This window comes from Ambystoma mexicanum, chromosome 5p (genome assembly GCF_040938575.1).
Source record: "Ambystoma mexicanum isolate Mex_15411 chromosome 5p, UKY_AmexF1_1, whole genome shotgun sequence".
Classification (NCBI taxonomy): domain Eukaryota; kingdom Metazoa; phylum Chordata; class Amphibia; order Caudata; family Ambystomatidae; genus Ambystoma; species Ambystoma mexicanum.
The window spans coordinates 1152081827-1152109062 of NC_090930.1; the positions used below are offsets into that span (position 1 = coordinate 1152081827).

At 45.3% G+C, this 27236-nt stretch overlaps 1 protein-coding gene across 5 annotated transcripts in view; it reads left to right on the top strand.

Moving 5' to 3' along the window:
- The window catches only part of KIAA0319 (KIAA0319 ortholog), an 806237-nt gene that overhangs the window by 746465 nt on the left and 32536 nt on the right, over nucleotides 1-27236 (top strand). For all 5 annotated transcript variants that reach the window (XM_069613622.1, XM_069613623.1, XM_069613620.1 and 2 more), the window contains 2 exons: nucleotides 25398-25520; nucleotides 25753-25843. In XM_069613622.1, the coding sequence (XP_069469723.1) occupies nucleotides 25398-25520; nucleotides 25753-25843 (214 nt within the window). The remainder of the gene's footprint in view (nucleotides 1-25397; nucleotides 25521-25752; nucleotides 25844-27236) is intronic.

The following is a 27236-nucleotide window of genomic DNA, read 5'->3' on the forward strand; positions in this document are numbered from 1 at the left end:
CTAGATAGCATTTGTCCGAGCAGAATGCCATTAGTTACAAGAATTGTCATTGACAACAAACGTGTTTATTAAACTTATCTTGGTCATTTAAAAACAGTTTGTTTCATTCCTTTTCACAGGTTGTACAGGCTGGTGGCCTATCGTTCCTCTACATGGTGGCTTCACGGGAGGCTTGGACACCGCGTTCGAAGAGTGATACCCGCCTGTGCCGTTCGTGCCATAAGAGAAACGTTCCCGAGTGACAGCGGTCAGTACATGGGATTTTCTCTCGCTGTGCTGCAACCTGAACTGTACAATGTTTAAAGTCTTGTATTGTTGTGTCATCAAAATAAGATACAAAATAAAACACCACATATATTTTAACAACGGTTGTTTCGATTTTTTAAATGAATGAAGTGTGTCTCCATTCAAGGATGGACGTCAGACATCTGTGCTCGGAATGGGTGAAGTTCAGGTCGCTGTGAAGCGGGGTGGTCACTATCTAAGCTAACATAATATATTATCAATAATGCATGCACTAAATAACACTTGTTCAAAGTCTTTCAGTCGGTTATGTCTCTATAAAAGTCACACATATATCTATACTATCAATTAACAATGGATTATACAGGCCTTAGGTCAAGGGTCTTGACCACTATAATACACTGTTTGAGGTGTGGGTCTGTGCTCACAAGAATCTCCGGTATTTGGCATTTGTTATTGATAGGCAACGATATACTGCAGTAGGGGTCTAATGTTAGGTCAGTGGTCTGGCACATGAAGAGAATACCTTGCAGGGACACAGGGTCATAATGGCAGTAAGTTTCCACTGGCGAGGGTGCGTGGGCAAGGACACGTTTGTGGAGATGAACGAGCTATGTGCTTTGTTCAGGCCGGTTCACATGCAGGACCGTTATCTCAGAGAGTGATGTGTTACATTTATTAGCTGTTGCAAATACCTCTGGAGTTTTCCAGTCAGAGTGGGAACTAGGGTGTGGGCCATGTGCTCTGCGTGCTGTACTATCGCAGTGAGGCCTGGTCACCAAGATGGAGTGGAAAGGGGGTACAAAAATGGATGCCCCGTGTCCTGCTCAGTGTTCCCATCTACGCAAATGTCATCCAAAGTTAACATCACATAAGGGCAAGGGGCGAACCCACTACTGGAGGCACTTGGTACGAGTTTCTACTGAGAAGTAAAGGATGAGAGGGGCCTGATGGCCCCTCGCTCCCACACACTTGCCTGCACGCCCCAGGCCCATCCATCCCACCCTCTCCATCAAAGGCGGTTCGCACCCGGGGATGAGTGCTGGCATGGGGGGCTGTCACAGGCGCAAACGGCCAAGGTGCCAAACAGCATGTACACTTCAAAAGGTATCCCACGCCCAGGGGCCATCGCTTAGATGGCCTCCTCAGACCCCGTGTCTCCAGGCAGGCCTCCCCCGAGGCAGGCCGCACCCCTGCAATCCACATAAGTGTGTCTCCATTCAGCAGTCTTCCTGTGCCTTATCTGCACGCCCACCGGCCCATCCATCCCACCCCCCTCCTCTATCAAAGGCGGTTCGCACCCGGGGATGAGCGCTGGCATGGGGGGCTGACACGGGCGCAAACGGCCAAGGTGCCAAACAGCATGTACACTTCAAAAGGTATCCCCCGCCCAGGGGCCATCGCTCACATGGCCTCCTCAGACCCAGTGTCTCCAGGCAAGCCTCCCCCGAGGCAGGCCGCCCCCCTGCACACCACATAATACCACGACATACACACGTCAATCATTCACAAACACACCCCTGTTTCTAATACTTTATAAACCACTTGATATGTCTCATGAGAACATCTTTGTGCTTTGCAAGTCAACTCCTGAACATTCTACCTGAGAAGCACTGAGATCTATGCTAATCTGCTCGTCGCCGTGCTATCTGTGACCGCTTCGAGCAAACTCGTCAGTGTGCTACCTGTGGCCATCTACCTGTTCTCCTGCAACATACTGCTCGGCCTGCTGAATCCAACTGTTTGTTGGTCAAGGTAAGGCCATGTATCCTCATCATATTTCGGTCATTTTCACATATCAATCTATTTGCTATTACAGTACCCAATAGAGCTGTGGTCATTGGTCTCATTGCTATTGACTTGAGTTTCAATTGTTATGCTATCAATAGATCTATTTATTTTCATCTGTGTCAATTGTCATCGAATGGCATCCTTCGGGGGTCCAGTCTATAATGTAAGCATGTTTCCTTTTCGTGCAAGACAGAACATTCAAGGGACGAGTCACATGTTCAGAGTTTAGTCACATAATTTGAAAAATGTCTGTAACTTATGCAAATACTAAGCCGCACATGATGAACTGGTATAGTTCCGGCAACCAAAACAAACCTTGCATTGAGCATGGTATGGTTCACTTACTTTTTTATGACATTTTTATTCATCAAGGTTTTATAATAATCTTGATATTTAATTTTCAGAATTTTCAACAATGCCTGCCTGTTCGATTAGCGGTTGCCCTTCGAAGACCCATGCTAAATCTGAAGGCACTACAATGCATGTTTTCCCGAAAACTGTTGATCGAATAAGAGAATGGGTCAGACATTGCGGATATCCACTGGATGAGCTGGAAAGTAGAGTCCAACAAGTCTTTGAGGACAAGAGGGGTGATCGATACCGCATCTGCAGCCGGCACTTTCCCTCGAACATGTACACCACATCTTGGGTAACAAAGAAGAATAACCGGCGATCGACACGAAAATTGCAAACGCTATTCCCACTCTATTCGTCCACAATCCGCCACTGGTGAGTCAAGTGTCCGTTTTTAGCTTTAGGCCTTGCGGTAGTGTATAGGTAGCCGAATGGATTAATTGATATTTTAGGTGTTGTTTCCAATTTGTAATACTTTCGACATTGATATGAGTGTATAGCTTTTTGAATAATGACGTTTATCAATATATTATTTTTAGATTTCATAACCCACAAACGAAATCTATATATGGGCACAGGCAACTGTGCTATATTGCGCATTACTCAAGTATTCTGTCTCCTTACATGGCAATTTTAAATATTGGCATTTCATTATCAAACAATAATTTACCTTTACAACTTCTTGACTATCCCTTGAATCTGAAGCAAGAACATTCTACTTCCGTCACGTGCTCGCAGTTATCAACCACTTCTAGCGCGTATCAGGTAATCATACTTGGCTATTCCGCTACAGCCTTGTTTTATGCATGTCAAGTAATAATTTTTATGTATTGTGTGATTATTTTACCAATTCTTTGGTTAGTGCTTTCCAATTGATATACACCTTATAACCGTTAACCGTTGTTAAAATATATGTGGTGTTTTATTTTTTGTCGTCCCCTGGTGTTTGTTTTCAGTTATAATTAGTGTTATCCATAGTAATGCAAGTACTGTCTTTCAGGGAGATACTGAAGCGTCCACCACATTGATAAACAGCCCTAGATGTTCTTCAGCAGCACGAGGTATGGATACTGACAGCTCCATCGACCGTGATCATCAGGACTGGAACACTTGTCGTTTGATTGTTCTACACCATGTTTCATTCGTGGTTAGCCATTGATATGTACCTGTGCGGTCGACCCCAAGCGTGTGTTGTGTTTTCAATATTGTAATCCTTACTAATGCAAATACTATGTTTCAGGCAGTTGTTGAATCGTCAACCCACACACGTGATGCAGAGCCGGACATTCAAGTAATTCCGGTGGAAGCGGGACCATGCGGATACGAATCGGCGCAACAGCTTTCGGAAGTGGGCACCACATTGACAACAGCCCTAATATTCTTCAGCAGCACGAGGTATGGATACTGACAGCTCCATCGACCGTGATCATCAGGACTGGAACACTTGTCGTTTGATTGTTCTACACCATGTTTCATTCGTGGTTAGCCGTTGATATGTACCTGTGCGGTCGACCCCAAGCATGTATTGTGTTTTCAATATTGTAATCCTTACTAATGCAAATACTATGTTTCAGGCAGTTGTTGAATCGTCAACCCACGCACTTGATGCAGAGCCTGACATTCAAGTAATTCCGGTGGAAGCGGGACCATGCGGATACGAATCGGCGCAACAGCTTTCGGAAGTGGGCAGCACATTGACAACAGCCCTAATATTCTTCAGCAGCACGAGGTATGGATACTGACAGCTCCATCGAGCGTGATCATATAACGTGATTCCATTTGCTATACTTTCTTCCCTATTAACGCAAGTACTGTGTTTCAGGGAGACGATGGAGCTTCCACTACAATCACAAAATCCCATTTAGATGATGCAGATGTAAAGAAATCGGAGAAATAAGTTGATTCAATCTGATCATATTTAAATATTCCTTGATTCTTTTAGACAATGCAACATTTGTGGTTATCTCTTTATATGTACCTGTGCCGTCGACCCCAAGTGTGTGTTATGTTTCCAATATTGAAAACCATACTAACACAAGTACTGTGTTTCAGGGAGTTGCTGATGCCTCCTCTTCAATACAATCATTTGTGGCAGTCCATGCAGAGAACGAGGTATGGATACTGACAGCTCCATCGAACTAGGTCATCAGAGCTCGAATACTTGTCGTTTGATTGTTCCACACAATGTTTAAATCGTGTTTGGCTATTGAGATGTACATGTGTGTTCGTCCTCACGTGTGTTTTATGCTAACAATATTTTGATACACAGTAATGAAAATACTATGTTTCAGGGAGTCGATGGAGCCTCATTCCGTGCTGTCTATGCGGATACAGAAAATATAGTTGTTGCAGCGCTAGAGGAAGGGGAGACATGCGGATACGTATCGGAGCAACAGCGTGCAGATGTTGAAGGTCGAGTCAAAAAAGTTGCAAAGAAAAGAAACAAAAATAAGGTTAGTTACAAACAGTTCATAACTTTAGACATTTTTTTGCGCTGGGGACTATGTTATGTTTTTTTCAAGTCAATTGTGCCATACTTTATCTTGTGTTTAAACTGAACATCCCTTTTCCAATCTGTCCTCTAGTTACCCGTGGGTCTACGAACTATACATACACAGACAGTGAAGCGACTGAGAGATGTTGCTTGCCAGACCATTTACACTATGGAGGCTATGGTGGAACTATTAATTCAGACGCGGCGTGTTGAGACTCGGGATGCTCATGTCCAATGTACAGAAAATGAAATGAATGTGTCCAGAGAATCCGGCAAAGTTGTATTGGACCATTGCTACAGTACGACCGCACCACCGCAACAACATGATACTGGTTGTATTGAAGATAGCTCTGAAGTAGTCGCAGATCAATTCACAAAATCTACACCCGCCAAAAAATTGCCACCAAAAAAGCTGTCGACATTGTTGTGTTCTCCCATCAATGTTGAAGTAGCAGATGTTGAAATGACAGAGAATGAACCAGCAGCAGCATTCACCGACGCATCAGAACTTGAAAGCAGCGATATTTCTTTCAAATGTGGTGATATGTCCTCAACGTCACAGGCCGAAACAACTTTGACACAGGATAACAGTCTAATGAAAGAGGACAAATACATAGTATTCGACAGTTGTTTGATGGATATCATAAGTATGCTGAAATGTGGGAATTCCGTCAGAGGGAAAGTATGTGGGAAGCCATTGATTCATGTGACTCGTCAAAAACAAGGCAGTAACGTCACAATACATGCCGCCTGTAGATTACATCATACGTTCCCGTAGTCTGCACAACCGATGCTGGGGAAACTGCCAGCAGGCAATATACTGTGTGCAGCTGCATCACTTTTTAGTGGCTCCAGTTTTAGAAAGTTAAAGTCTTTCTTTCATTTTGTTGGACTACATTTAATTTCAAAAACGCAGTACTACAAATACCAACATGATTATCTGTTTCCGGCCATTAGTGATGCTTGGAAAATTGAATAATTGTCTCTAGCAAGTACATTCGAAGGCAAACGATTCAAGCTAGCCGGCGATGGACAGTGCGACAGCCCTGGATTTTCTGCCAAGTACTGCACCTACCACTTTCAGGACATGGATAGTAAGAAAATTGTGAGTTCGGTGGTCGTGGAGGTAACACAATGTACATCCTCAGTGGCCATGGAGAAACTAGGATTTATAAAATCAGTGGAATATCTGCAATCGAGGGGAATGCACATCGACCTCATAGCCACGGACAGACACGTTTCAATTGCCAAGACAATGAGAGAGCAGTTCCCACATATTAAACATCAATTTGACGTATGGCATCTTGCTAAATCAATCAATAAGAAAATCTCGGCTGCAGGGAAAAGAAAAGGTTTGGAAAGTATTTCATAGTGGTCCCAGTCTATCAGCAACCATCTTTGGTGGAGCTCCAAAACTTGTGAAGGGTCAGTGGAAATACTACTTGAAAAATGGCGGTCACTGATGCACCACTGTACGAACGTGCACTGCTGGTCAGAAAACCTAAATTTCCACCAATGTGAACATGGCCCTTTGTCCCCAGTGGAGGCACGGAAGAAGAAGTGGTTGAATCCATCTTCACCGACACACAAAGCCATTGAGAAGATTGTTTTCGATAAAACTCTATCAAGAGATTTGAGGGGACTGACAGAATTCTGTCACACAGGAGGTTTGGAGGTGTTCCACAATAAGTGCCTAAAGTACAGGCCAAAGCACTTGCATTTCAGCATACAGGGCATGAGACATAGGACTCTACTAGCGGTCTTGGTTCCTAACGAGAATCTCGGCCGTGAACAATCTAGGACTAAGGGTAATGTAAGGATGCCTCGCTACACTAAGGCCTTTTCAAAAAGAAGTAAGCAATGGGTGATCAAACCAGTCTATGAGGAAATGGAGATCGACTTTGTCAAAAGCCTTATTGTTGCTGTATTAGAGAAGCACTGATATGGAATTTTGAACGTTTCTGTGCAGAGCACTGATCCATTGCCACCCAACATTGCCACTGTGCCATGTCCACCCAAAGGAGAGCTGGTTGTGAAGTACAAATCCCGGTTTAAATAATTTTAATACGATTGTCTTTTTGTAAATAAATGTTATTGTACAGTGTGCATACAAAGTACGCTAACCCTCACCCCTACCTTCACCATTCTGCGTGCCGAACAACCTGGGTGTCATCTTTGAATTCTCTCTCTATTCACCTCATATTGCTGACCTTGTCTATATGTTTATGTATATATTTTTGTTGATGTAACTAATTTTCACAATCTCTTCTAAATACTGGGCACTGTTAACCGAGGGGAGGCTTGCGTATTGCAAATAATAAAACAAACAATAAATCTCACTTTCAACTCAACTCCTCGGAGACTTTATACTTTCCCTGACCTTCCCCAAAAAATTAAAAGTCTCAATAGTTATGGTTCTTTGGGGCTTCAAAGCTCGCAGACAACGAGGAGAAAATTAGGGGCCTTAGAACGCGCCAAGCGAGCAGTTGCAGATGGGAGACAAGCCAGTTCGCATTTGCACATTGAGGCGCACTACATAGATGGATTTGAAACTTCAAGTTCTCACAGATGGCTTTACTTCAGGCTTCCCCGCGGGCCTCCTTGCGAATATGACTTCTTTACAAGCTCCTCTATGGACCAGATACAGGGAGCCATGGCGTCTGTACAAACTACGACGGACTCCGGGTCAGCTGACACATCTTGTACGTGGAAGACGTACGGCAAGACACGCCCCTCTTACGACTATAAAACCACCGTCTTCCAAGGGGCTCGTTGCTGCTAATTAGCGTTACAAGCTACACGCGGTTACGTCCGTTACTTCTTCGTGTCTTTCTACACGATTCCTCATCTGAACTCCTGGTTTTGACCTTTGCCTGACTATGGGATTGCCTCGTCTCCTCCTTTATTCCTGTCGTGCTCATCTGGTTGTTTGACTCGGAATGTTACTGGATCCGGCTCCCTTCTGTCTCTTGCGGTACTTCATTCCAGGTTGCCGCTTCTGCACTCGGAACCAAAAAAGTACAGACTTGCTGTCGACTATCTGGAACTTTTCTACAACTACTCTGGATACATGTGTGCTCAGGTACATACTTAATTGGCTAACCCCATCTCTGCCACTATTTATCTCGACGACTTGTTTGGATATTGGTCTTCTGTTGGATTCTGGGACATTGAGTGACTTTCTTGTGAGCTTGTCCTCAAGTGCATATGAACGCTTCCCTGAAACTGCACCAACCCGGCACTAGTGCGACCCTCGTGCCGTCCGGGGCTACTTCCCTATACTAACATCCCTGTTTGTTATTTTCTCCTGTCGTTGTCTTATGTTTCCTGGATTCTTTTCCTCAATATATCCTTATTCAGGTTAGTTGTTACCAATTCTATATATAGTTGGGACCGATATTGAATTAGACCATTTCCACTCATTTTGTGTTATTCCTTGTAGACCCACCCCGGGGAAGCTCCACTCCAATACTTATCTAGGTAGTTGCCCATTTAATTTAATTCAACTGTTCTAATTACTTGCATTAACCTCAACACTGTCTAATATCTTTGTGTTCCTTTGCAGCATTGGTATTGGCGGTGTGTGTTCTGCCCGCTCTTTTATTCAATTGACACCTCTGTCTGTCCCAACTGAAACAGCAGAGAGGTACATTGTAGAAAAGAGCCCCTCTTTGAGGAAGCCTGAGTCTTGTACTCAGGGGAGCTGGGATGGAAGGCTGAATATCGATTCTTGTACCACCATCATCTCCAAGGTCACTCCTCTTCATCTTCTGCCTATTTCGGAGTGGTGAGTAACACTTTACTACGGGATGTTGCAAAGAAAGAATGTATGCTCATTTCTAGTGAAGGTCAGCAGCTTTGATTTTCAGCTCGCGCCCTGAAGAGGCCCACAACTCGCACTGGCAGTATAAGGTTCTATTGTTTTTTGACCTTGAGAGACAGGGACCATGCCGAAAGAACTTCATTTGAAGGGGATGTGGGGGGTGCAATAACGTAAGAGACGATAAGGCAGAAAATTCTGAAACTAGACCGAGTTTCATGTTAGTTCAGTATATGAAAAATCGTTGTCAAGAGCACAGTGGGATTTACGGACTGCATTACGCAGAGACACAATGGACATTGCAAATATAATGTAAGTAACTCTTTAGACGCTTTTATACCGGAATGAAGAATTAATGAATGGATGCATGAATAAATGAATGACTGAAGAGCTTAGAAAAGGTTTGTGGGATCGTCCTTGTAGCGGGCACATGGGCATGCAGGTCCACATTCCACACGCATGTAGACAAAAGGTCGTTTCTCATTGTGTACTAACCTCGATATATTTCGTTAGTTTTCGCATTGAATTTAGAGCCGAACATACTCCATTGCACTATCCTTGAAAGCAAATAGTTTCAGCTCGGACGTAATAAATAAAATGAATAATATTATTAAAGATCGGCTGGCGAGACTAATTATAAATTTTATGTTTTCAAAACAGGTATATCCTTCCCTTTTGCCACTGCCACCAGTTTCAGACACCGGCAGATGGTTTTTTTAACCGCCAGCTGCAGGTTAATGTAAACAACTGCACAATCCTGATGATCTTATGGGAGGATCGCCAAGGGCCCATATGCCCTTACGCGGTACTAGCGGCTAGAAGCAACATATCAACCTTTACGCTGGCCTAGTGCCTACTTGATGGAACAGCCTTGCGGTTCAACGTGCGACAAAAGTGCTTCTTTGAACGAAAACCAACACCCTGTGTACCATAAAGGAACAGCGCGTGACTCACGATAAACTTTTACGGATTTGCGGATAGAGATAAAAGAAAATAAATGACTTTCGGAGTTCATAAGCCAATTGCTGAATATTCTATAAACATTTAATGTCAAATAAATGTACTTTACCAAATTTACCGTGTTGCTGTTTGATTTTAAAGTACAGTTTCATATTCCGAATTGTGACGCGCTGTGTTGTGAACTGATCTGTGTTGGTTTCCGGGTTCTGTGTGAAGTCGCGTAGAAGACGACTGGGCGCGTTTGCCTACCCAGCACAGAAACGTCACAGAGAGAGGCGGGGAATATTAATGTTTTGATAATGTCAGGCTCAGGGGCGGGGGATATGATTTAGTGCCGCAAAAGCAGGTCAGCCAGGGCGATGGGGGAAAGGATAGGATTATCACAAAATGGTAGCTCCCTGATGCCTGTTTTCGCGTGCGTTTAATGGACGAATACTCGGGTAAGGTCCATAGGAAATTTTTCTAAAATCGAGCGATTTAGGCTTAAAAACACATGGCCGACCAGTAGGGGAAATAAAATCTTTTGACCGAACCATTCCTTTAATCCATTAAAGACACGTTTCAGTTGTTAGTGGATTCATCCGGTCTTCACCAGGAATGAATTCCTCTGTTGTCAGATATTACAGCAACTGACGCAAGCTAAACACACATGTGTGTGACTTACCTCCTAGATGACCAGCATTCAGTGATTCCCCTTCACTTTACATATGATCGAAACATACATGTGGAAAAAAAACAAGTATTCTCCTCATTCTATGGTCCACAGATACCTTGAAATATCAGGTATTGTTCAAGGTATTGCCGTGACGTTTTATTGACTCTCATAGGTCCCACTCCCATTTACAAACGTGTGGAGTTGCATGACATAACTGACATGACATAGCTTATTATGTCCTTTTTCTCTTATGGGAAAATGCTGACCCCAGAAAGCCTCAAAGGCTGGCTCTGCAACAGACCTGGATGATGCATTAATCTTGCTTAATGCGTTGCTCTTAGCATGGCAGCAGAGGCGAGAGGGCTTGCTAAGTTTTCGCATGTGTATGGGAGGACTGGTCCAGAAGACCCCCCTCCCATACCTCTTCTCCCCCGGTGAGGTTCATGGATCACCGGGCGTCCTTCCTGCCACCAGGGCCCAGGTGGCGGGTGGGGCACCGGCTGAAGACATTGACCAAACCTGTTCAATTTAGCTAGGCCCTGGAAACCATTTTGTATAATAAAAATGGCTTGAGCCCTGCGCACCGCCGCACGGCCCCCACCCTTGGAGAGTATCACTTATCCCTGTGGCCACAGCTCCCTGGCAGATCCGCTAAGAGCCCGTTCCCACGAGCAGACGGACATGAGCTAGTGTTAGATACCAACACTGTAACATTTCACCTTCCGCAGTGTATCGCTGTTTCCAGCATGACCCGGCCAGTAGGGCCTGGGTGGAAAAGAACTTACAATGGTTCCCTGACAAAAGCAAAGTCCCTAAATACTAATGAGCAAACCACCTTTGATGAAAGCGTTCTCTCCACAGCCTCTCTGACTAAAAAACCTGTAAAATGTATGAAAATGGCAGGATGGATGCTCATATAACATTAAGGATGAAACACCCACATCCCTGTAACTATGCGCAAATAATAAGTGTCCCGGTGGTTCTTCATGTTATGTGTGTTATCGAAAAGACTGCACCCCACAGTCTCGCGCCAAAACTGAACTAATGCTGCTAGAGTGCAAGGGAAGACAAATGCAACCATACTGAGGGCTCATGTAAGGGGTGCACGAAGATGCGCCATATGGGTGTCCGAGCCCACTATGTGCCACTGCTGCCAGTCACAGTGGCGGGTTGTTCCCGCGTGCTCCACCAACCTTACTACTACCTCACTTACCGTGTATGTATAAGCATATAACAAAATGTTGTAGTTGCTAAAAACGTAGTGTACAAGTAATGTGCTCAAACTGGCCATATAGATGGCAGCAGCAATGTCAAAAACGTGAGCTTTGGATAGACTTAATGAGTATTGTATATTATATGAATGTTTATATCTCTTCCACCTAAAGTCTGCAACACACAAGGAAAATACCTTTGTGAGCACATGCAAGGCCATTCCCCCTCCCTCCCAGTGAAGCCTACCAGACGAAAAAGCAGAGGCCTGTGCCGCACTGCTCCACCTCCCCCAATTCGGCTGGAGCCGCTTCAAGCATTCGCATTCCCCCGCAGCACCCAAGGCCACAGCCTGCCACCTGAATTATTTACAACCCAGCAGTAAACCCCGGCCTTAAAACACAGATCCAAAGGCGCCCTTTCTTAGACTCCACGACCCGCTGGCCCACCCTAGGTTAATGGCCCCTGCAAAATTAGGGCACCCAATATTATGGCAACATCACAAAAACACATCCATAATGACTTCTAACAAGACATGATAACATAGACCGCCTGTCCCATGCCCCTCGACCCAACCCCACGACCTCTGATACCCGGTCAACAGGATGGTGGTAACCATGTATTGACGCATCGCCGACAGACCCCACTCCAGGTGCATTCCTCCTGTGTTGCATTAACCTGTAGAATAACCTATTGGAAGATTTACCAGGGAAGATAATATTGCAATGTTGAATGACTGCGGTGTGCGTGGCCCTAGGGCGGAAAGACATTCATCTCTGACACTGATCATGGTTGGCACAACAACAACGCCCGTATGAGCCCAACTGACCTGCCAGGCCCAGCCCAACCCACGAGGGTAACCAGTGACGTCCTCCAGCCGCAGCAAACCACATCGCAGCAGCACCTATAGCTAGTCGTCGCCACCCAATCCCCACGAACTTGTGCCCCCTATAGCATGTAGGTTCTTAAGACGTTTTTTGTAAATATATACGCCTGTCTTTGCTATTGTCAGGCAGAGCGCTCTCGGAGTTTGCAGAGTTCTTTGCATGCTCTATTCTGATTGATAAAACTCCCATTTAAGCTCACCCGCACTTTGTCCTGGCCTTATTCCCATCCTGGGAGAGTCCATTATTGTCTCTCATTGCGGGGAGGATTGTGCTATCTGGGGACGCTTGCCTTCAGTGGTGACCCCGAAAGCGTGATTTTAACTTCTCTCCTAAAATATATATATATATATATCCCTACCGTCCCCTTTGGCTCGAAAATCTCCGGTCGAAAAGGGATACGCACGGTGCGCCGGCTCCGGGAGGCTGCCCGCCAACGGCGACCGGTACGCTCAGAAGTGCGCACTCACCAGAGAAAGGGTACGGGATCCCGGTTGAAAAATCCCCTTTGAGTACCGCTCGCCGGAGCCGGGGCTGACCGTTGAGCAAACGGCAACACTGCCTGGACGGACCCAGTTTCGGAGACTCTCGGTTCAAGACGGGCACGTAAGTATTGAGTGCGAGAGACCTTAAAGGGAGCAGGGGAGGAAATATAGGACGGGGAACGCGGCTGGTTGAAAGGGGGGGCACTTTGGGTCTACTAAAGACCATCCTAAACTTTCTTTGCTTTTTCTTTGCATATGGCCATTAGGATTAAGAGGTGAACAGAGATAAAGAGACGGGAACCTAGCTCCGCAAGGGGGTGGAAGGCGGCGCCCCATAGTGCTATCTTGACTAGTACTGGGAATATATGAAGAAGTGGAATATGAGATAAAGGTGTCTAGTAAAGGAAGACACGGAAAATACATTAGTGACTGCTACTATCTATTTTTCTCTCTGGGTTTAAAAGCGGGTTAATACAAACAAAGATATAATAATAAGTAGAAAAATAATTTTACATCAAAACTAGAAAGACAAATATATATGTATCAGATTAAGACGGACAGGGACAGTTGAAAAGGGAGGAAAGGGAGGACGAACTGGGCTGTGAATAGAGTGCTGCTCATGAGTGTGTATGCATCGTATATGTCAGAACATATTTGATATAATAAGTGTGTAAAGGTGGTCAGAAATACGTAATTGTGGTATGGTTACGGTAAGTGTGACCCGGAGAAACCTCAGAAAGAAGAGTGTAATGTGGTACAGTGAGTGTTCATTTCTTTGATCTACTGGGTTCAATTGTCACAGTTATTGATGGTTTGCTCTTGTACGTGCCCCCTAAAGGGTATAGAATAGAGGCTGTGTGCAGCCATTCTCATACTGTACAGGGGGCGGGAAAACGCGCCAATGCTCAATAAGACATAAGTACGAGAGTTTACATGGTGACACGCTCAAAGTAAGAGACAGACATACATAGAGAGGTATACTAGCATCCAGTAAGTACGAAGTATGGGGGCAGAAACACCCTTATCACATATTTGTAAGAGCCTACCTGGGTACGCAGAACGGATTAAGAAATATCATGACCAGTGGATCACAGAGTTGAAGGGAGAAGGGTTACCTCAGATATGGCCAGAAAGGGGGTCATTTGACAAAAGCGTCTTAGATATGGTAGCCACATGCATTTGTTTGAAATATAAGGGGAATCACCTACACAATAGGAGGGAAATATTAGACCTATGGAGACTGTTTGAAGAAATATCCCCTCCTAAGAAAAGGGAATCAGATCCTAACCTACCATCCACTACTGACAACCCATTGCTGATACCAAAAGATGACAAGATACTTTCAGAAGAGAAGCCCCCGATTAAGGTAACTAGGTTGTACCCAATACTAAATAAGCCAGTGCCCGCAGAAGGATATAGCGACCCAACTTATGTACCCCCAATGACAACCCCTACCACTCAAGGGCCAACTGCACCACCACCATACGAGAGTCATAGGGAACGAGAGCAGGTAAGTACACCAAGGGTGGACATAGAGAAATTGACAGGGGATCTAGAATCCAGACTCTATAGCCAAAGATGAGCTCTTTAGAATCAAAAGTATATGTGAGCGGACTGGAATCAGCACCGCTAGATCAGAGCCTGCATCAGGAGCGCAGAGTGAGAATAGGATATTTGGAGAAGGATGGAAAAAGGGAGAGATACTGTTTAGGATAGAAGAAGAACCAACACGGATAATTGAACTAGAGGGAAGGGAGGGGTGTACTGGTGATGAGGTAAGGACCACAGGAGGCAGAGAGGAGCTATTGTGCGATATAGGGGATGACTTAGAAGAAGGTGAAAGGCTAAGTTTGGCAATGGGAGGGGGAAGTGAGGAATTGGATGGCGCATGCTCAATGAGAACAATGGACGAGGAGTGGACAGGGCGACTTAGGAACAGATTGGGAAAAATGGCGCCATTAGGAAAATCAGGAGTAAGGATGAGTACAGATACAACGATAAAGGGGAAGCTACAACTCCCATTGATACATAGAGGAGGAGGGAGGCCGAATTACATACCCTGGGCTCAGATGGACAAGGCCAATTTGCTAAAATTATTGCCCCCGTTATCAGGAGGGGCAAGCAAGTGGATATATGCCTTTGAGAAACACACAGCCGGGGTACCTCTAGCAATAGGTGACATGAAGAGTTTGCTAGTATCAGCAGTTGGGGATCAAGCCGACAGAGTATGGGTAAAAGCTGGCTTCCCGGGAGTAACGTTAGACTGCGATCGTCATGATGGTGCCTCTTTCAATACGGTACGTGCCAGGGTGTGGGATGCCTTGCGGGAAACGTTCCCAGATACCCCAGATTTGCAGTCAGTAATGCAATGTACAATGAATGACGGGGAAGATGCTATGGATTACATTTTCCGAGTCCAAGAGATGCGGAGAACCGAAACGGGCACGCCCTGGTATCGGTCAACATCATTATTTTTTTTTTATAATAAAGAGGGGGCTCCCAAAGGAGGTGCAAAAAGCACTTGACAAAATAGCAGGTATTGAAGCAAAAGGTTGGCCCGAAATTCAGAGCATAATAGTTCACCACTGTAAACGAATAAAAGAAAGGGAAAAGGAGGTGGCGCAGAGAAGATTGGCAGACGAATCGAAACTAGTACAGACAAAGCTAGTGAAGGTCGCCGCGGCAGTAGCTGCGCTCCCACACAGCAGGGAGGGAGATGATGAGGAGGAGGGGCTGGTAGCAATACAAGGAAGGATGGCAACGAATTGGACAGGAGCAGGACAGAGGCAGTGGAACGAGCAGGAGAAGAGTGGAGGTCCGCAGTGGCAAGAGTGGGCCCCTCGAGGGGGACGAGGTGGGTACAGGGGTCGAAGAGGGGGTGGACAAGGGTATGGGGGAAAGGGAGGAAACGGATGGCAGGGTCCCAGGGGTGCACAAGGAAGTTGTTGGAACTGCGGGAGGTGGGGACACTTTTCAAGAGAGTGCAGAAGTAGACCAAACAACGGGTTTCCGGAGGTAGAACACTATGGCCCATCCTCATCCGGGGAGCCCATATGGTCTCCCAATGGGACGACAACAACAAAGGGACCCAGGGCAGGGGTACCCTGAACAACGGCAAGGACACCAATACAGAACACAGAATCACCCGCAAAACAACGACACTATGCACTACACCCCAGACAACCCTTTCGCGATAACAGCAAATGGAGCCCCAGCACCAGCCCCCTATAGCGGTGTATCAGTAGTTTCAGGGAGTGTGTTCAACCAGGGGGGGCTATGGGACACCCCGCATAGGACAGCCCACAGAGAACACTTGCGTGTCCTGTCCTATCTACCACCTACGATGCAGCAGAGGAACCATTGGTAGGGGCGCAGATAGGAGACAAGCAGTTCATATTCATGGTGGATTCGGGAGCGGAGAAATCATGCATTAGGGAGGGCCGGTTTCCGTTATCTAACCGGAAGTTAGAGACGCAGGGGTTCTCTGGGGCTGTAATTGAAGTTCCTTATACAGAAGCTTTGGATGTGACAGTGGGGGTAAAACTGTAAAAACACCCTTACTGTATTACGAACAATCGCCAATAAACTTGCTGGGGAGGGACCTTCTTAGCAAGCTTAACATTATTATTATTATTATTATTATTAACATGACAATATCATTCACAAAAAGAGGAATAGTGTGTTCAACACCAGGAATCTGCCCATTACGTGTAATGCTGGTAGTACGGGCTCAAACAACTGCTCTGGAAATACATGGCCTGCCAGTGGATGAAAGAATGTTTATTGAAGGTTTGAAAACACTGGCCCAAGTAGTTCCTGAGCTAAAAAAGCTGGATTGGAGAATACCCGCCGAATTCATCTTCCGCCCAATAGTGCGCCCAGACATAGCACCAGGGTCAGTGGTATCATTAGACTTGCATGCTGTACAGGTATCAGCAAAACGGATTGCCGTAATTGGGATGGACATAGATGGATGTGAATGGCGCACTGTGCTGTGCGTCAACGCCAATATTGCCCTACGAGACTTATCTGATGAGGATCTCTTCTCTGATTCAGACAGTGATGGTGAAATAATAATGGAAATAGCAATGCCCTGTGACATTTTGATTCAGGCTAGGCAAAATCCCGTTCAATTGATGGCAGTAGTGGGAACACCACCGCCATTTTTTGACGATGACATGCGACTGGTGCCAGGCAATTTGTGGACAACAGGCCCCCATGATATGGGGTTGTTACATGGAGTGACACCAGAAGTCATAAAACTCAAGCAAGGGGCAATCCTGCCCCGAGTAAAGCAATATCCATTGTCCCGTGAGGCGGAGGAAGGAATAAAAGAGACAATAAATGCATTATTAGCTCAGGGAATAATAGTGCCTTCAAACTCACCATGCAACACCTGCATCTACCCAATTAAAAAAGCAAAGGGAGGGGCTTGGAGGATGATCCAGGATTTACGCCCCTTAAATGACGTCATACAGAAAGAGTTCCCTTTAGTACCGAACCCTGCTTCAATATTGTGCAGTATCCCAAAAACGGCATCACATTTTACAGTGGTCGATTTGAAAAACGCATTCTTCTCCATCCCCTTGGCTGAAGAAAGCAGATACCTGACAGCATTCACCTTAGGGGGAAAGAGATACGAACATTGCAGATTACCACAGGGTTACTGTGAGAGTCCAAGTATATTCAACCGCATACTACATGAAGACCTGTGTAACTTATCAGTTGAAAGCACAATCATTCAGTATGTAGACGATCTGCTCGTCTGCGCACAGGATGAAGAAACGTGCAGAAAAGACTCAGTAACACTCCTGTCACTGCTGGCAAACAAAGGGTACAAAGTGGACAAGGAAAAGCTACAATACTGTCAGGAAGAGGTCTTATACTTAGGGCAGCTGATATCGAAAGACGGAAAGAGAATAATCCCTGACAGGGTAGAAGCCATAAGATCAGTAAGAGAACCCACGACAGTGAAGGAGATGCAGAAATTCCTGGGAATGTGCAATTATTGCAGAGCATGGATATTAGATTATGCAGCATACACGAGACCATTACTGCAAGCACTCAAGGAGGCACAACACGAGAACAGGAAAATTGAATGGTCAGAAGAGATGAGTGACTCATTCAAGTCACTAAAAGAATTGATTTCGAGTGCTCCAGTACTCGCCAACCCTGATTATGAACGCAAGTTTTTCCTATTTTCACATTGTAAGGGAACACTCATGACCGCTGTACTGACACAAAAGACTTCTCTGGGACACAAACCATTGGCTTACTATAGTGGCACCTTGGCTGCGGTGATGCAAGGACACTTCGCGTGCGAACAATCTCTCGCCGCCGCCGCGTTCGCCATTGAGAAAAGTGCCACAATAGTAATGGGATGCCCTGTCACATTGTTTGTGGAACATTCATTATTTGCAATACTTGAAAGATCAAAAAGTACACTGACTACACAGCGAGCAACTGCCCATGAGATAATATTGTCGAGCGCCAATATCAATGTGGTACGATGCAGGACAGTGAATCCAGCAACATTCATTACAGAAGCATGCACACTGGAGGACATGCAGGAACACAACTGTGCAACTTACACAGGGGAAACGGGGGAAGACACGGTGGTGTGCGAGAATGCTCTGAGCGAGGGGGAGGTGTACTTTGTGGATGGGTCAGCATCAATCGACATGGACACGGGAGAGAAACATGTGGGGTTGGTGGTGGTGAGGTTGGAAGAAGGTGAGTATGAGACACTAGTGCAGTATCGCCTTCCATCCCATTTCTCAGCACAGGCAGCGGAACTCATTGCCCTAATAGAAGCACTACATGCAGCTAAAGGGTGTGCAGTAACAATATACCCAGATTCAGCTTACATGACAACAACAGTACATGGAGGTCTGGCAAGATGGGGGCAGAGGGGGTTTCGAAGAGCTGATGGGACTCCAGTGCAGCATGCAGAATTGCTAAAGGAGTTAATTGAGGCCCTAAAGGACCCAACAGTGGTAGCAACAGTGAAGTGCCAAGCACATACGTCCAACACAGACGTTGTGTCTTTGGGGAACGCGGCAGCGGACGCTGCTGCCAAGGAAGCTTCATACTTTGCCGAACATGAAACAGGTGAGTACATGCTGCAGCATAAGACAAACAAAGAGCTCCCAGAAGGATACAATGCGATGCCCATATCACAAATACTAGAGTTACAGGAAGGAGCAAGTGGTGATGAAAAGATGTGGGTAAAACGAGGGTGCAGCCAATCAGCAACAGACTTACTCTGGCGACAAAATAACTCAGGAAAAGTGGTAATGTCAGTAAAGCTATTAGAAATAGCGTTTCAACAATTACACTTCCCAGCACATAACACGAAACAACACATTGCAGCGGAGATACAAGAGGAGTGGTTCGTGCCCTGTCTTCACGAGCACATATCTAGATTGACAATGGAGTGCACAACATGCCCGATATACAACTCCGGAATGACATTACGTACACTTAGGGGAACAATTCCAAAACCAATTGGGCCATTCAGAGAGCTACACATTGACTACGCAGACATCGGAGAAAGGTGCAATGGGGCACGCTACATGATTGTGGTTGTATGCCCATTCTCGAGGTGGGTGGAAGCAGGCCCATGTGGATGACCTGATGCTAAAAGCGCTGCAAAGTTCCTAATAAGGGAAGTATTCCCGCGCTGGGGGATTTGTGACGTAGTTCGCTCAGGCAACGGCACTCACTTTGTGAACAAGCTCTTCAAAGAAGTAACGACACTATTGGGAATAAAACATAAATTGTGCTCGATTTATCATCCTCAAAGTAATGGCATGGTAGAAAAAATGAATGGCCTGTTAAAAGGAAGAATATCAAAATTATGCTTCTCATTAAAGAAGAACTGGATTTACTGTTTGCCCGTTGCGCTGTTCGAGCTGAGAAATCAGCCAAGCAAGGACCACCATTTGTCCCCGCACGAAATAGTGACCGGGAGACGAATGCACACAGCACACTCCCCACTGCGCCAACACTCAGACGCGCACAGAAGCGCAGCAATATTGGGAGATGAGTTCACAGACTACCTGAAAAAGCTAACCAGGGCAGCGCCCGCAATATCAAGGCAGCTCTCCCCACCATTCACAAGGGAAGAAGGGAATACAACGGAGTCCCTTACGAAACCTGAAACACCGGTACAACTGATGCCGGGGGAGTTCATTTATGTCCGGAGCTTTGTGCGCCGGTGGAATGCACCACGGTTCCACGGACCATACGAAGTGGTATTTTGTACTCCTACAGCTGTAAAAGTGAAGGGCCTTAAGTACTGGATACATTTGACGGATGTACGAAGGGCATATGATAGTGTGCGGGAGGAGGTGGATGAGGGGGCACAGACAACAGCAAACAATACAAATGAAAATAATGAGTAAACGTGAACATGTGTGTGATGAAAGTGCACCTGATTGAGAAAGTTGATGATGAGAACGATTACATTTAAGGGTATTTATAACGACGAAAAAAAAAAAATTATACATATGGACTTATGTGTAAATAATAATGTGGTAAAAACGTACAGTGTCTGCTCGATTGTATGTACCTCCTCAGCCCCACTACCCTACCCACTTCCATTCCCCTTCCATGATATCTTGGCACTGGTAGTGCCAACAAAATGTTTACATGCATGCACTTAATGCACTTTTATATCTCAAACAGGAAATACCATGGCAACTAACGGGCAGCCTGCAACAGATAGATTTATTAGATATAGAGAATGTTTAGCTGAGAGATGTAGATATTCGTATGAGTGTGGATTGTCGATATGCATTACATTATTTTTTACAATGATGTTTGGCCTGGTTACGTATTTGGTCATAGCGTTCATCTCTATGGAGATGAACGAGGGGGGAGGGATTAACGGGACTAATGTGACAAATGAAACAGCAATTGCAAATACTAAAGAAGGTGATTTTTTGGTATGGGATGGAACTAAACTGGTATGGGGATATTACACGACACCATCCAATGTTGCCATCTCGCATAATGAAGGACTGCAGGGAAAAATGCAAAACAGCACAATTTCCCCGCCAAAGGTATCTAACTACAATGCCCGCAGTCTAAATGATCGTAACCCCTCTGCTATATCCTGGTTATATAACACCCCCACCAGCAGGCCCACTCCTGTAACAGAAAATACACTGCCAGATAGCATAAAGAAGGAGAATGAAGAAATGACAGCGAGATATGAAATACTGTATGATAATTGGGCGAAGGGGGGAGGGGGAGAAAGGGGGGCCCACACTGTCCATCGCCCATGAGGCCGGGAGATACCTTAGAAAAAGGAATAACAGACGGAGAAGGGAGGCGGGGAGGAGGAAATATGATGAATATTATGGGTTAGGATTAGACAAAATGGAAGACCCACGACACCCCCACCAGACAAATAAATGGTACACGGACATGAGTGCAACAGCTAAGCAAACAACGAACGAGAGCTGTTATGTCTGCTCCCTCATTCCGCATGCTTCAGGTACACCCAAAGTATTGTTACCGAAAGAGTTGCCTATTGTCGATGCCCAGTGTCTCCTTCATCTCACGTTGTGCAGAATTAAGAACACTTTCCAGGCACATGAGGTAACTTTCAGGATGCTGCAGAACGAAAAGACCTGTTACCCAAAGGCAGTAGGAGTGGTCTGTTTGGAGGAGCCATTTTTTATAATACAAGGAACACTTTTTTCGGACAACAAGTGGAAGGACGAAGAAATAATGTGCAAGGCTGAAGCACTGCGGGGTGTGGCACCAGAGAAACTGCAATGGATAAAAGAGACATGCACACCCATATGGAAGGAACACATTTCAAAATTGACTTGGGTAACGGCCATCGAAAAACCCTTCAAGCTGCAGAAACTGATCAGCAGAATGGATCAAAAATCGCAGTATCCGAATCCCTTGTTGGTAACTTGTAGAGAAACCTTCAACTGATGCTTAGCAGACAACTTTGCGTTATTTCCCCGTTGAAAACGTTACCTTCCTTTAAAATAATTAGGTTTAAATATATGTTTAAACTATTCAACGTGATATGAAAAGATGATAGTCAAAGTGTAATTAGTCAAATGAAACAAGCATTGGCATTGCCAATAGTTTTGGCGTTTAATGTTGTTCTTAGCATTATCCATTTATAGGCACCAGTGTTAATGGAGGATATGATAAGCGGCACGGGTGTGCAAGAGAATGGGAAGGAAGGAGAATAGAGCAAGGGAGAAAATGATTAAGAGCAGTGATAGAAGTGTACCAAAAAAGTAGGTGAACTGTGACTCTGGCAGGGGACAGAGTAGGACGGAAGATAGCAACGTGCAACACATTTTTATGGGGAAGCAGTTATGCTGGTGGACATCCAATTGAGTTGATGCAGATTTGAGATTATCTGTAACGGATATCTGTGGTAAAATGGAGATGTGTGATTTAACTTCACAAAGAACAGTTCTGGAATGGTGAAAATGTGAACATAAAGAAGTGGAGCTCTTAACAGTAAAAAATAAAAGTAGTGGAACACTACTCCCGACTGTTCCCACTCACTTCGACCACTGATAAGAGAGGATGGCATTGATGCTGAGCAAGATGAAATATGAGTGAGAAAGGTTGCGAGTGAGAGGGTAACAAATACATTAAGTGGGAGAATGGGGTAGAGAATGGTAGTAGGGTGGGTTGGGGTAGAGACAGTGGTGGTAGGGTGGGTGGCAGTAGAGAGAATGGTGGTAGGGTGGGTGGAGGTAGAGAGGGTGGTGCTAGGGTGGGTGGGGGTAGAGAGAGTGGTGTTAGGGTGGTTGGGAGTAAAGAAAATGGTGGTAGGGTGGGTGGGTGTAGAAAGAGTGGTGGTAGGGTGGGTGGGTGTAGAGAGAGTGGTGGTAGGGTGGGTGGGTGTAGAGAGAGTGGTGGTAGGGTGGGTGGGTGTAGAGAAAATGGTGGTAGGGTGGGTGGGGGTAGAGAATTGTGGTTTGGTAGAGAGAATGGTGGTAAGGTGGGTGGGGGTAGAGAGAGTGATGGTAGGGTGGGTGATAAAGATAGTGGTGGGCGGATGGGTTGGGGTAGAGAGTGGTGTTGGGGTCGGTGAGTGTCGGTGGAGAGTAGTGGGTGGGTATTTGAGGTACAGAATATGGTGGTAGGGTGGGTGGGGGTAGAGAGGTGACTGGGGGTAGATTGGGTGAGTGTGGGTAGAGAATGTGGTCGGGTGTGTGGGGGTAGAGAGAGTGGTGATAGGGTGAGTGGGTGTCTCGAAACGAGATCACTCTGCCTTAAACATAGTGCACAGGAGTTTAAAGCCAAAAAAGTATTGGTGCATACAAATAAGAAAAGAAAACCGGCATATTGTAAAGTGCAGTCCTTTTGCTCCCACTTCGGAGCTGCACAGCTTCCACAACAACAGCAGCAGGTCGCCAGACGTCAGCGAGAGGGTGAAGGGCGAAATGGTGCTTAGGCGGTTTTATTATCAAGCGTCGGCAAGTTGCCATGACAACTCCATACACTGCTCCCTAACTCCCCTTTCTCCTTTTTCTTAAATAACATTTCTATCACAATGTTTTAGCGATTAGGTGACTTGCACCACCAAAGCGCCAAAAGCAAAAACTGCCGAAACTTTGAAATCACAGTGATACCCCTCAACTGTTTGATGTTAAAGGGTCTTTAATCCTTTAGTTAGACATGAGTAATTTTAATTGTCATTGCCGCAAAGGAGGATATTTTCAAGAACCTCCTTCGAGAGGGCCCTTTTACATTTGCACTTAACTGCAAGCAGGTCTCCCTCTATGCCATTTTTTTTCATTTGCACTACGAAGTGCAAAAAGAAGCAAAAAGGAGGTGGAATTTTCTTTACACCTGGTTTCTGCACTTCATATGGTAAATTGTGCAAATGCTGCCTTTCATTTACACATTGGCAGGCAGCATTTACAATGGATTCCCATGGACTCCACCTGCCTTCAGCTGGCATACAAAGCAGGCGATTCCATAGGAGTCAGATGCATTTGCTACAGCATTAACATATCATGCTGGTTTAAATGCATGTAGATTTGTATGTTGGAAGAGATGGGGAAATGGCAATTCCATTCTATGTCTCAGCTCTGCCATACACATCGGGGGAAAATATGGAGTAGAGTAAAAATCATGTGTAAACATTTTTACTGTTTTGCCAAGGGTGGAGTTTATCGTGGCGGGACTCCTTTTCTCCTGCGCACCTCCTCTTTTCTTATTTCCGAATCTGACCAGCAGCCTGGATCCTGGTTTGTCGAGGAACCAACTCTGGGGTTCCCATTTGTTTGTAAGAATGGTGGGGATGACAAACTCTGGATCAGTTGGGCGCTGGTATGGTGTGGTGGTCCAATGGTCGCTGTTGAGCGATTTGATCAATCATATGGTCCAGTCAGGTCATAGTCATTAATTTGTTTATTTTTGGTTAGTTAGCACCAAAGAAAACATCAGATAAGGGCGCCAGGGGGGCTGGATAGCCTCTCGTTGGCCGGGTCCGGCGAGTTTGTGGCGTGCGAGCGTTCTCGGAAGTCCGTGTCCCCCTGGCGCCCTTATCTGGGAGGACCAGTTTACAGCATTTTGAAGTCCACCCCTTAACTCAATTGGCCTTGAAAAAGACTTAGGTTGAAACGCGCGTCGGCTATGTAGCGAGTTACCATGTCAAAAACTTGTCATTCATTTCTACAATGATGTTTTCTTTGGTGCTAACTAACCAAAAATAAACAAATTAATGACTATGACCTGAGTGGACCATATAATTGATCAAATCGCTCAACAGCGACCATTGGACCACCACACCCTACCAGCGCCCAACTGATCCAGAGTTTGTCATCCCCACCATTCTTGTAAACATTTTTACACCTGCTTTTTACTACTCCACAATGAGCATGAGCCTCCAGAGTGACTTTTGTCATGCATGACACTGTGAGTCAGCCCTGGAGCTTCACTTTGTGTTCTTGCACTTGTCTTCACTTTGCATAGTCTGAAAAGGAAGACTGCAGGATCCAGAGCACGAATGGGTCCACCAGGACTGGCTAAAGGTGTTCTGCATGACATGGGTTCACTGTGAAGCAATTAGAATTAGGTTGTTGCACACTGTTCACAAACTGAGACCTAACAATATTAGCAACAGACAAAAACAGAAATAATTATTCAACACAGTAAACACACTCACACCATTTTAATACAGAAACTTAGACATTCACCCAAAGTATTGCCAAACAGGCATTTTGCACTATCCACACGTTTATGAAATTAAGTTGGTGGGCACAAAAGTTTAGCCGCCAGCTAACCCGTTTCTTCATGAAATAATTCCATCTTACCTGAATAAAAACAGAACTGTACATCATGAAACATGTAATTTCGCTCAGTGTAAAATATTTGCAAGTCCTACTAATTTGAGATTTGGGATGGAGATCTGGAGAGTTTCCCTAAAGTATGAAATAATAAATGACCCCAGAGTACCTTTATTGTGATCTTGAAGCATCCTTCCTGTTTGGTTTGTCTTTAGTTTGCCTTCTGAAGTGTTCGGGCCACGGTCACTGTGATGCCATCACCAAGCGCTGCATTTGCTACCCCTTCTGGATGGAGAGCTTGATTCAACGTTACTTGTACGCTGGAGAAAGTAATTGCGGTGAGTTACTGGGAAGTCATACTGTTCATTGTTTGCACCACTAGAGCCCTTCATTCTCCATGAACAGCAATTGCCAAGTAGCTGCTACTACCTGGCTGAATGCAGCACATTGCAGCTCATGTCTATGGTGGTGTTAAGGTGGACCTCTTTTGAGTCTTCAATGAGAATGAGAATGGATGAACTAATGCACTGAAGAGCTCATATGTCTGACCTGTATCTTTCTCTCTCACAGAATGGAGCGTGCTGTATGTGACGGTCTCAGGTTTTGTGCTGGCTGTGCTTGTAGTTGGCCTAGTCTGGACCTGTGTTTGCTGCTGTAAAAGGTACTGTACATTAATGGTACTGTTAGCTGTAGTAATGTCTTTGCACCTCATTGAATCACTTGAATCTCGTTTATGTAGTGAGGTCATAAAAACATAAATGTTTTTGAAAAAGCTGTTAAAGATGTAAATGGTCCAACCACTGGCGTGCGTGTGACACCAGTGTTTAATCCTGTATACACTCATGTTCTCCATTTTGTATTATCTTTAGAGATAGTGAAACTGTCCGGTTCAGTGCAAGGGTTACACTGCTCCAAGTGAAAAGCCATTTTGGCTTATCTCTCCCCTATATCGGGCCAGATTTGATGTTTCTGGGTCAAAATGGCTCCCCCTGGTTCCGTTCTGCTGGAGGACCCTAGGCTGTGATCTAGAATTGCCTTATTTCAGGACCCGCTTAGGGTGTGGCTCATTATGTGTGTGCAGTATGTTCTACATCCATGAAAGAAAGTGTACATGCACTTCGAAATGCAGCAGGCACTTTAAAACATATGATTCAGCCCCTTTGATAAAAAAAAAGTGTGGCCTTGTGTACTGGAAACATCAAGCTTTGTATACGTACGTCCATTTTCAGACAATCTTTGTAGTTATAATTTCACAGAATGGTCAACACCTGATTTTCACAGTGTGCAAACAAGAACCAGAAAACAGCCCTGCATTAAAGTACCTACGGAAGGATGGACGAATGAGGTGGATTACTGTAAGCCCAACTCACTTGCTCATTTGACCCACACTGATGTAAGCTTGCTCCAAAAGCAGGGTTACACCATCACTGTATATGCCTGTGGCCTGGCAGTGTGATTTGATCAAAGTCTTGGGAAGAACTAATGAATTAATTTCAGGGCCCCACAAGGGCCAATGCAGGTAAGACCAACTGGGAGGATACATTTCTCGAGGGAAGAGAAGGAGCTACTGAGCACAAAGTCAGTGGAGCTGGAGTGTAAAGATACGGCAGTTGAGGTCAGGGGGAGGAGCTACTGCTTTCAGGGTTACTCTGCTGCCAGGAGACTGCTTGACTTAATTTGGATTTAATAAACAGCTATCTGACAGTCCTAGTTTTTTCAGAGGACCAGGATTGTCTGCTGTTCAGGGGCAGGGCAGGAATTGGAAGGGGCGCACCTCCATTTGGTCTGACTTTGGTGCATTGGTCCTTGACATAGTTAACTAGCAAAGGCATAGTTGTTGGTTACTAGGCGATGTACTCTTAATGGCCCAAGAGAAGGAACAAGCAGTGAGGCACACATTTTGGAGGGGTTGTAGTAGACAGGACACAGGCCACCTTGAGGTTGCATGCTGGAAGTTTAGAGCAGTGAGAAAGATGTTGACAAATATCTCTCTTCCTGCTTCACGATCAGACTCTACAGCGGCTGACGGGAGAGCCTGTGAGACATGATCTGCA